Source organism: Uranotaenia lowii, unplaced genomic scaffold, assembly GCF_029784155.1.
Source record: "Uranotaenia lowii strain MFRU-FL unplaced genomic scaffold, ASM2978415v1 HiC_scaffold_220, whole genome shotgun sequence".
Taxonomy (NCBI): domain Eukaryota; kingdom Metazoa; phylum Arthropoda; class Insecta; order Diptera; family Culicidae; genus Uranotaenia; species Uranotaenia lowii.
This window is the reverse complement of record NW_026598114.1, coordinates 34,918-46,899: the sequence shown is the minus strand read 5'-3', so window position 1 is coordinate 46,899 and position 11,982 is coordinate 34,918. Positions and strand designations below refer to the sequence as shown.

At 43.3% G+C, this 11,982-nt stretch overlaps 1 protein-coding gene across 1 annotated transcript; it reads right to left on the bottom strand.

The window, feature by feature from the left end:
- Positions 1 to 333: 333 nt before the first annotated feature.
- On the bottom strand, positions 334 to 6,601 carry LOC129759639 (uncharacterized; the record flags this gene model as incomplete). The annotated part of the gene is made up of 3 exons (XM_055757146.1): positions 1,223 to 6,601; positions 643 to 935; positions 334 to 597 (listed from the first exon to the last, which is right to left on the bottom strand). Coding segments are annotated over exons 1-3 (5,936 nt in total), but the record flags the coding sequence as incomplete, so codon positions are not given.
- Positions 6,602 to 11,982: the final 5,381 nt, after the last annotated feature.

Genomic DNA, 11,982 nt, shown 5'->3' with positions numbered 1-11,982 from the left:
TACGTGCGATGTTTTTTAGATGCTTTATCATTCGATCGGGAGACCGATCGGCCTGATAAGAGAGTGCACCTACTATATTCGCTAACAATGCACGATCATCATCATTGCTAACCAATGATGACTGCCTATCTTCTACAATAGTGTGGCTTGATTTTGATAGTTGGTAGAAATGATCGGGATCGGCGTTAACATTGCCGCCCGCCTTGGAATAACAGATTCCAATTTTTAAATTAAACAGATTATAGCCTACTGGATAAATCTAACAACTTTGATAATCGCAACGAACATCGTCAATAATGATGGATATGAGTTTCACAAGTATAATTTTCTAACACTTTTTCGGCTTCTCCGTTGATCTGACTCGAATTGCGGACCGCAAATTGAGTGTTTCCAACTTCTGATGGTACCCAACGTCGGATGACGTTCGTGGACCTTCTAGCGCCTGGGTTCACCTTCTTCGTGGTCAGGGTTTCCTCCTCTCGTCCTTCGCCTTTTCCTCGCTCGTGGACTCGGTTGGATCCTGGGGATGATCGACGATTGCACAGGCCGTCCGCCTTGCTCACGCCGCCAGCGTCGGGGGGTGAGGGACCAGAGAATCTATCAATAATATGAGAGGCGATTTTTTACAAGAATTTAACAAACAAAAAAACGACTTCCCTGAACCGCGGAGGCGGTCCGCCTCCGCGGGCGCACCCTGCGCCTTCGTTGGCCATCGGATAACGATGACATCGGTGAAAATGTGGCGGATTTCTCAAAATTAGCATTTCCTCTCCATGCTGGCAGTTGGCGAAATGGACCCACGTTGTTGGATTGACCCTCGATCGACGGAAACGGATGGTGACTGTGTGACGACCTTTGGTGATTATATGATGATGGTGGTGATGACTTGTATGATGCAGATCCGAACCCTTGTGGACTGTATTTGGCGATGTATCCTGTCAATGAAACATGGTGGTTTGATTTCGAGCAATGCACAATGCACGGGACTACATAACTTTGCGTGGGAGTTCCCAAACTCCCACAGAATACTAGACGCATTACAACAAATTGATAAATTTCGAACTTAAGTCGAGCAGGACACATAATGACTTCTTCAGGTGGGTTGATCTGACATCAATGGATGGTACGATGGGACTTCGATGGACAGCGATTGATTTTGCGGTCTCTTAGAAACCACAGACAGGACAACGATGCTGCACAGAGTTCGTGGAAGGTTTTAAACCTCCACATCAGCTGATGATCGTGTAGATTGTGGGGGTGGTACGTTGTCGGAGATTGGAAGAATACAAATCTTCGCGATGCCTCTGGTGAATTCTCCGTTCTGTGTCTGGACCTTGACAACTCGTACGTTACCGTCGTTTCCAAAGTAAACCATTTTGACTCTGCCAATGAGCCACTTCAGGGGAGGTACGTTGTCCTCTCGCAGCAAAACCATCGTTCCGACGACCAGATTGTCTCGCTGTTTGCTCCATTTATTGCGAGTTTGCAGATTGGCTAGATATTCCTTGGACCATCTGCTCCAAATATGTTGCAAGAAGTTTTGCACACGTTGCCATCTCGAGAGGGTTGTTTCGTTTAGATGGCCAAGGGATGGCTCGGGTAAGGCCATGAGTGGCCTAGCAGTGATGAAATGGCCGGGTGTGAGGGCAGAAAAATCTTCAGGGTCACTTGATAGCGGTGTGAGTGGGCGTGAATTTAGACAAGCCTCGATTTGTACAACTAGCGTGAAGAATTCGTCGAACTTCAAAATTGTTATGCCAATTGTACGCTTCAGATGTGCCTTGACCGACTTGACGGCGGACTCCCACAGGCCACCAAAGTTGGGAGTTCTACGAGGAATGAACTTGAAGTTTATGTTATCTGCTGCAGCTTCTTTAGCGACATTCTGAGCAAACTCTTGGGTGTTGAAAAGAACGCGCAACTCATCTAACTCGCGTCGGGCACCTCGGAAATTTGTGGCGTTATCGCACATGATGATCTCAGGCCTACCACGACGACCGACGAACCTTCTTAAAGCAGCGATAAAGGCGTTCGACGTGAGATCACCAACAATCTCTAAGTGAACTGCTTTCACAACGAGGCAAACGAACACAGCAAGGAAGCATTTTACAGGGCGAGCTTTCCGTTGTGGGTATTGAATGCTGAATGGGCCACAATAGTCCACGCCAACACGCTGGAACACAGGGGCCTCGACGACACGTTCAGGGGGCAAATCTCCCATCAGCTGCTCATGAACTTTCGGCTTCACTCTGTAGCATTTGACGCATCTGTGGATAACTCGACGAACTAAATTTCTCACCTGGACAGGCCAGAATCTTTCTCGGAGGCTTGATATCACTAACTCTTGCCCAGCGTGGAGATATTTGAGGTGATAGAAGGCGACGATGGTTTCCGTCAACGGATGATGATTACTTAGAATTAAGGGATGTTTGCGACCGACAGAAAGTTCAGCATTTCTGAGCCGGCCACCGACGACAAGAAGTCCGTTGCTTAATCGAGGGGTAAGATTCTTAATTTTCGACGAAGATTTGACGGATCCGCTTTTCTTCAGCTCTTCAATTTCTTCAGGATAACTTTCTTGTTGAGCCAGACTAACCAATTTCAAAAGGGCCTCTTCTCGTTCTTGAAAGCTCAGGAAACCTGTACGATGATTTTCACGGTTTCTTAAGTTGTGCACGTATCGTAGCATGAGCGCTGTTATCCTGATCAAGTCTGATAAAGATTCACGCAAAGCAAATATTGGGTTTGGCTCGACGATTTGAGCGGGTGTCGAAACTGTTCGTTCTTCCAGCAATGTGGTGTCGAAATCTTCGGGTGCAAACTGAGTAGATTTTGGCCAGCTACTCCGATCTAATTGCAACCATGGCGGGCCTTGCCACCAGCCTTGGTTCGACGAAAGCTGTTCAGGGGTAGCTCCTCGGGATAAAACATCTGCGGGGTTCTCGCAGCCAGCGACGTGGTTCCAAATGCCAGACCGTGTGGTGTGCTGGATTTCTGAGACCCTGTTGGCCACAAAGGTGTCCCATCGGGATGGTGGAGATGATAGCCAACATTTAACAATCATCGAGTCAGTCCAAAAGAAATGTTGGCTGGTTATTTTGATGCTTTGGTTAACCTTCTCGAACAAATGGGCACACGTCAGGGCCGAGGACAATTCTAGCCTGGGTATGGTGGTCTTTTTGCGCTTCCTTTTAAGGTCATCCAGCGGAGCAACACGAGATTTAGCCGTCAACAACGAAACAGTAACTTCTCCACTGAAAGATGTGCACCTCAAATAGATGCAAGCGCCGTACGCTTTTTCTGATGCGTCACAAAAAGAATGCAACTCCACGGATATCGTATCTCTGCCAAAAGCTACCCATCGCGGCACTTCAAGATGTGCTAATTCCTCTAAGTTGCGTCGATAAGTCAGCCACCAATTTGTTGACTCTTCGGGGAGGATTTCTTCCCAGGAAAGCTTTGATTTCCAAAGATCCTGGAGAAATATCTTAGCCTGGACGATTACGGGGCCAACCAGGCCAAGAGGATCGAAGAGTTTTGCGAAGTCAGACAAAATGGTTCTCTTGTTCATCTCAGAAGAATTATTCCATTGAGGAACGACGAAGCGAAAGATGTCTGGGCGAGGCTGCCAAGTGAGGCCTAAAGTTTTGACGCTACCTGAACCCTGGAACTGCTGCGAAAGGCGTTCATCTCGAAGGTAGGGTGGAACGGAATCGAGGATTTCCACACAATTGGAGCTGATCTTACGCAGATTCATTCCGGCAGATCCCAAAAGAGCTATAAGTTCACCTATGGTCTTGTTTCCTGTCTCAAGACTGTCGACGCTGAGCAATGCATCGTCGACGTAAAAATTGTGATGAATGGCGTCAGATGCATGAGGATACGTGGATTCGTTTTCATCGGCAAGCATTTTAAGACAGCGAGTGGCCAAATAAGGTGCCGGCGACGTACCATACGTAACCGTGGTTAGGACGAAAGTTCGAATGGGTTCAGTTATGCTACTTCTCCAAAAAATGCGCTGAAGATTATGATCGATAGGGTCGACGTCGATCATGCGATACATTTTCTCGATGTCACCTGTTATGGCATATTTCCGAAGACGAAAACGCAGCATAATCGAGAAAAGGTCTTCCTGGACAGTCGGACCAACCATCAAAGTCTCGTTCAGAGAAACACCGCTACTTGTCGCTGCCGAGGCGTCGAAAACTACGCGAAGCTTAGTCGTCGTGCTATCAGGCTTTAATACAGGTTGGTGTGGTAAATAGTACGCAACAGTTGACGCGTCATCTTCTTCGACTGGAGACAGTTTCCGCATGTGATTCAGTCGCAAATATTCATCGATGAAATCCGTGTAGAGTTGCTTCAGGACTGGATCAGAACTAAGTCGTCGCTCTAGTGCTCCGAATCTTCTCAGTGCCCTTGCCTTGGACTCTCCTAGTCGATTGATCATGAACGGTTTTTTGGGGAGTTGAACGACGAATCTTCCGTTCTTTCCACGCGTTGTCGTTTTAACAAAATGCGTCTCACATGCTGACTCTTCTAACGAAAGTGTGCTATTGGTGCGACATGATTCCAATTCGAAAAAACGTGCAAGTTCGACTTCAATTCTATTTATGGCATCTGAAGGAACGTTCAGCAGACAAACTGCTTCTTCTGGAATACCACCAGCGATTATCCAACCAAGATATGTGTTTTGAAGGGTTGGACCATGCTCTCCTAGCTTCATCTGATCATCTCGAACCAGCAAATCAAAAAATATCTCGGCACCGATGATCATATCAATTGCTTGCGACTCATTGAAGGTGGGATCAGCTAACTGAATCTCAACAGGCAAATTCCACTTGCAAATATCAATGGTTTTTGCGGGAAGGTTGACAGCGACTTGAGGCAAAACGTGAAATTTTAACAACCTGGAGAAATCTGACATGCGTGAACTGATTTCAGCAAATACAACTTGAGTTGAGGAGGACCGTGAACCACCAATGCCGGAAATAGATAAATTTTCACGGCTTCTTCTAAATTGCAGCATTTGAGAAAGTTTTTCCGACATGTAGCAGCGTTGAGAGCCGGAATCCAGAAGCGCTCTAGCTAGCGTGATTTTTCCGAATTGGTCAGCAACGCGTACAACAGCCGTGGATAAAAGTACATTGTGTGGGGTGCAATGTTTCGTAGAAAATGTGGGATAGCTTGTACTGGGAATGTCTGTGGCGGGATTTAGTGATTGAATGGAACTTGCATTTTGAGGAGGTGTGGGAATTGGGCGAATTTGTGTGGGCTGATTTGTTGAGGAGCCAGTCTGTGTTTGATTCGATTGGTTTGGTTGGGTTTGCGACTTAAGGTTTTGAGGTTGGTTGAATTTGGTGAAAACTTTAGTTGTTGACTTCGAATATTGATTCGCGGTGGTCGATGAGTTTGCATGTAACAACGAGTGGTGGTGTTGTCCACAATGTTGGCACTTCCCTCGAGTGCAAGAACGAGCTATGTGTTGAGGTGAGAGGCAGTTAAAGCACAGCGAATTACGTTTAACAGCTTCCACTCGTTCGCCGATGGACATCTTCGAAAATCTGGAACACTTGAATGCAGAATGGGCTGATTCCTTGCAGAATGGACAGTTGGTGGTTGGTTGAAGTCCTGTGTAGCTGGATGATGTGCGAAATTTCCTTGTTTCAGGCTGAGTCGATCGAACTGGAGCAACAGATTGAAGAACGATGCAGTGACTCTTAAGAAAAGCGATCATTTCAGAATATTTCGGAACCTCTTTTGAGTTAAAATGCGATTCCCATAGACGAGTGGTGCTAGGATGTAGTCGTTTGTACAGCATATATTGAAGCAAAGTGCTCCATCCTTCAACTTCTTCTCCAATTTTCTTAAGCATTTGGAGGCTTTGTTCGAAACCGTTTACCAGCTTGTTGAGGGAGTCGAAATTCTCATGACGAAGTGGTTCCAAAGCAAAAAGAGAATCTAAATGTGTCATAACCAGAAGCTTCTTATTCTCGAACACACTTTCCAAGGCTGCCCAGGCTATCGCATAGTTTGCAGACGAAATCTCAATCGATGCTATTTCTTGCAACGCATCTCCGGTAAGACTCGTCCGAAGATACGTGAATTTATCAATATCTGATAAACCCACGTCGTTGTGGATAAGATTCTTGTAGGTGTCCCTGAAGGTGATCCATTCTGCTATTCGTCCGCTAAATGTAGGCAGTTTGAGCTCTGGGAGTTTCACTTTTGAATGATGGGAAATATTAGCTGGCTCAATCTTTGAAGCAACTGCACCTAGGGATTGAATTTTCGAAAAAATTTGATTTTTTAATGCAAGCACAGTTTTTTCGAACTCCATTATAACCCGAGTATACTCCTCGTCACGACTTGATTGGGAGAGCTCTTCAAAATCATCCGCAGCTGCATCCAAAAGTACTTCGGTTCGCATTCTAAGGTCAATGAACTTTGGCCTCAACTCATCTAGCTGCTGTAGACTCATTTCTAAAGAACGAACATTTAATTCCACATCACATGATTCCACAAAATCTTTTATATTTATCACCGCACATCGTATCACACGCTCCTGCTTGCCAAGCAGTCGCAAATCATCGGTCGACATATTGAAAAATATTCACTGCACAAATTTGAACCGGTCTAATGCTCACCACAATTTTTTCAATGCACTTTGACTCGAATCGACCACGCGGTTGACAGAACAAAAGATTTCGATCTGTGGAACGTACAACCTTGAATTTAGCCAACGAAATATAATGCAATCGATCTTAGACAGAAATATTTTACAATATTGTAATGGACTCAACTCAGCTTCAAATAATTTTACGCCACAAATTCATGCAAGTTATTTTTTATTGAAGAAAAGACGACAATCATATTCTATTCAATCATTCATATTGGCCATCTAGTAAACGTCGGTCTCACATGCATCAGAGATCCGTACGCCACAGACAATTCTGACCACAGTACTTATCCGATTTATCCAGCCACAACGATGTCCAGCAACAAAGCATGCAGCAACAAAAGCACCAGCAACAAAGGCACTGCCAACAATAGCACCAGTCGAAATGGCGCCAAACGATCACTCCGGTAACACAGCTCAACACGATGCCCAACACGTTGGCCTGTGCAACGGTTTACAATCCACCAACGAACAGCAGCAGCGATCCAGAATGTCCTCAGCAACAGCAACGATCCATGCAGCAACCAGCGAACGGCCGTGTCCTTCTGATCTCCCCAGTGGAGATCGGTAAGCGAACACGTGCAAAATCTTCAACGGTTGGTTTCGCGTTTCCCGACGATCCGGTTCTAGCGGACCAAAAATGTTACCGAACTTAAAAGATCCCGTCGGTTATTCGCGATCACTTCTGGGGGTGTTTCTGTTCACTCGATCAAAGTCCACACTACGATCTCAAACTTGTGATGTTCTCAAAAACGGTTTTTATTAAACTAACACACGGTTTACAAATTAACAACTCGACGTAAGTTTATTTGAAAGACCGATCTGTGCTCGGGGAGGTTTTATTACGGACTATCTTCAGTGTGCAAATCTAATTTTGATTAGACCTACGTGCGATGTTTTTTAGATGCTTTATCATTCGATCGGGAGACCGATCGGCCTGATAAGAGAGTGCACCTACTATATTCGCTAACAATGCACGATCATCATCATTGCTAACCAATGATGACTGCCTATCTTCTACAATAGTGTGGCTTGATTTTGATAGTTGGTAGAAATGATCGGGATCGGCGTTAACAGGCTTCTTAAGGCCAGAAAACGCTTTTTAAAGTTTCGATCCCAAATAAAGCTCAGAATCCCGAAAAACGGCTTCTAAAGGCCAGAAAACGCATTTTAAAGTTGTGATCCCAAATTAAGCTCAGAATCCCGAAAAACGGCTTCTAAAGGCCAGAAAACGCATTTTAAAGTAGTGATCCCAATATAAGCTCAGAATCTCGAAAAACGGCTTCTTAAGGCCAGAAAACGCTTTTTAAAGTTTCGATCCCAAATTAAGCTCAGAATCTCGAAAAACGGCTTCTAAAGGCCAGAAAACGCATTTTAAAGTTGTGATCCCAAATTAAGCTCAGAATCCCGAAAAACGGCTTCTAAAGGCCAGAAAACGCATTTTAAAGTTGTGATCCCAAATTAAGCTCAGAATCCCGAAAAACGGCTTCTAAAGGCCAGAAAACGCATTTTAAAGTTGTGATCCCAAATTAAGCTCAGAATCCCGAAAAACGGCTTCTAAAGGCCAGAAAACGCATTTTAAAGTAGTGATCTCAAATTAAGCTCAGAATCTCGAAAAACGGCTTCTTAAGGCCAGAAAACGCTTTTTAAAGTTTCGATCCCAAATTAAGCTCAGAATCCCGAAAAACGGCTTCTAAAGGCCAGAAAACGCATTTTAAAGTTGTGATCCCAAATTAAGCTCAGAATCCCGAAAAACGGCTTCTTAAGGCCAGAAAACGCATTTTAAAGTTGTGATCCCAAATTAAGCTCAGAATCCCGAAAAACGGCTTCTAAAGGCCAGAAAACGCATTTTAAAGTTGTGATCCCAAATTAAGCTCAGAATCCCGAAAAACGGCTTCTAAAGGCCAGAAAACGCATTTTAAAGTTGTGATCCCAAATTAAGCTCAGAATCCCGAAAAACGGCTTCTATAAGCCAGAAAACGCATTTTAAAGTTGTGATCCCAAATTAAGCTCAGAATCCCGAAAAACGGCTTCTAAAGGCCAGAAAACGCATTTTAAAGTAGTGATCCCAATATAAGCTCAGAATCTCGAAAAACGGCTTCTTAAGGCCAGAAAACGCTTTTTAAAGTTTCGATCCCAAATTAAGCTCAGAATCCCGAAAAACGGCTTCTTAAGGCCAGAAAACGCATTTTAAAGTTGTGATCCCAAATTAAGCTCAGAATCCCGAAAAACGGCTTCTAAAGGCCAGAAAACGCATTTTAAAGTTGTGATCCCAAATTAAGCTCAGAATCCCGAAAAACGGCTTCTAAAGGCCAGAAAACGCATTTTAAAGTTGTGATCCCAAATTAAGCTCAGAATCCCGAAAAACGGCTTCTATAAGCCAGAAAACGCATTTTAAAGTTGTGATCCCAAATTAAGCTCAGAATCCCGAAAAACGGCTTCTATAAGCCAGAAAACGCTTTTTAAAGTTTCGATCCCAAATAAAGCTCAGAATCCCGAAAAACGGCTTCTAAAGGCCAGAAAACGCATTTTAAAGTTGTGATCCCAAATTAAGCTCAGAATCCCGAAAAACGGCTTCTAAAGGCCAGAAAACGCATTTTAAAGTTGTGATCCCAAATTAAGCTCAGAATCCCGAAAAACGGCTTCTAAAGGCCAGAAAACGCATTTTAAAGTTGTGATCCCAAATTAAGCTCAGAATCCCGAAAAACGGCTTCTAAAGGCCAGAAAACGCATTTTAAAGTAGTGATCCCAATATAAGCTCAGAATCTCGAAAAACGGCTTCTTAAGGCCAGAAAACGCTTTTTAAAGTTTCGATCCCAAATTAAGCTCAGAATCCCGAAAAACGGCTTCTAAAGGCCAGAAAACGCATTTTAAAGTTGTGATCCCAAATTAAGCTCAGAATCCCGAAAAACGGCTTCTAAAGGCCAGAAAACGCATTTTAAAGTTGTGATCCCAAATTAAGCTCAGAATCCCGAAAAACGGCTTCTATAAGCCAGAAAACGCATTTTAAAGTTGTGATCCCAAATTAAGCTCAGAATCCCGAAAAACGGCTTCTAAAGGCCAGAAAACGCATTTTAAAGTAGTGATCCCAATATAAGCTCAGAATCTCGAAAAACGGCTTCTTAAGGCCAGAAAACGCTTTTTAAAGTTTCGATCCCAAATAAAGCTCAGAATCCCGAAAAACGGCTTCTAAAGGCCAGAAAACGCATTTTAAAGTTGTGATCCCAAATTAAGCTCAGAATCCCGAAAAACGGCTTCTAAAGGCCAGAAAACGCATTTTAAAGTTGTGATCCCAAATTAAGTTCAGAATCCCGAAAAACGGCTTCTAAAGGCCAGAAAACGCATTTTAAAGTAGTGATCCCAATATAAGCTCAGAATCTCGAAAAACGGCTTCTTAAGGCCAGAAAACGCTTTTTAAAGTTTCGATCCCAAATTAAGCTCAGAATCCCGAAAAACGGCTTCTAAAGGCCAGAAAACGCATTTTAAAGTTGTGATCCCAAATTAAGCTCAGAATCCCGAAAAACGGCTTCTAAAGGCCAGAAAACGCATTTTAAAGTTGTGATCCCAAATTAAGCTCAGAATCCCGAAAAACGGCTTCTTAAGGCCAGAAAAACGCATTTTAAAGTTGTGATCCCAAATTAAGCTCAGAATCCCGAAAAACGGCTTCTAAAGGCCAGAAAACGCATTTTAAAGTTGTGATCCCAAATTTAGCTCAGAATCCCGAAAAACGGCTTCTAAAGGCCAGAAAACGCATTTTAAAGTTGTGATCCCAAATTAAGCTCAGAATCCCGAAAAACGGCTTCTTAAGGCCAGAAAACGCATTTTAAAGTTGTGATCCCAAATTAAGCTCAGAATCCCGAAAAACGGCTTCTAAAGGCCAGAAAACGCATTTTAAAGTTGTGATCCCAAATTAAGCTCAGAATCCCGAAAAACGGCTTCTATAAGTCAGAAAACGCATTTTAAAGTTGTGATCCCAAATTAAGCTCAGAATCCCGAAAAACGGCTTCTAAAGGCCAGAAAACGCATTTTAAAGTTGTGATCCCAAATTAAGCTCAGAATCCCGAAAAACGGCTTCTAAAGGCCAGAAAACGCATTTTAAAGTTGTGATCCCAAATTAAGCTCAGAATCCCGAAAAACGGCTTCTAAAGGCCAGAAAACGCATTTTAAAGTAGTGATCCCAATATAAGCTCAGAATCTCGAAAAACGGCTTCTTAAGGCCAGAAAACGCTTTTTAAAGTTTCGATCCCAAATTAAGCTCAGAATCCCGAAAAACGGCTTCTAAAGGCCAGAAAACGCATTTTAAAGTTGTGATCCCAAATTAAGCTCAGAATCCCGAAAAACGGCTTCTTAAGGCCAGAAAACGCATTTTAAAGTTGTGATCCCAAATTAAGCTCAGAATCCCGAAAAACGGCTTCTAAAGGCCAGAAAACGCATTTTAAAGTAGTGATCCCAATATAAGCTCAGAATCTCGAAAAACGGCTTCTTAAGGCCAGAAAACGCTTTTTAAAGTTTCGATCCCAAATAAAGCTCAGAATCCCGAAAAACGGCTTCTAAAGGCCAGAAAACGCATTTTAAAGTTGTGATCCCAAATTAAGCTCAGAATCCCGAAAAACGGCTTCTAAAGGCCAGAAAACGCATTTTAAAGTTGTGATCCCAAATTAAGCTCAGAATCCCGAAAAACGGCTTCTAAAGGCCAGAAAACGCATTTTAAAGTAGTGATCCCAATATAAGCTCAGAATCTCGAAAAACGGCTTCTTAAGGCCAGAAAACGCTTTTTAAAGTTTCGATCCCAAATTAAGCTCAGAATCCCGAAAAACGGCTTCTAAAGGCCAGAAAACGCATTTTAAAGTTGTGATCCCAAATTAAGCTCAGAATCCCGAAAAACGGCTTCTAAAGGCCAGAAAACGCATTTTAAAGTTGTGATCCCAAATTAAGCTCAGAATCCCGAAAAACGGCTTCTAAAGGCCAGAAAACGCATTTTAAAGTAGTGATCCCAATATAAGCTCAGAATCTCGAAAAACGGCTTCTTAAGGCCAGAAAACGCTTTTTAAAGTTTCGATCCCAAATAAAGCTCAGAATCCCGAAAAACGGCTTCTAAAGGCCAGAAAACGCATTTTAAAGTTGTGATCCCAAATTAAGCTCAGAATCCCGAAAAACGGCTTCTATAAGCCATAAAACGCATTTTAAAGTTGTGATCCCAAATTAAGCTCAGAATCCCGAAAAACGGCTTCTCAAGGCCAGAAAACGCATTTTAAAGTTGTGATCCCAAATTAAGCTCAGAATCCCGAAAAACGGCTTCTAAA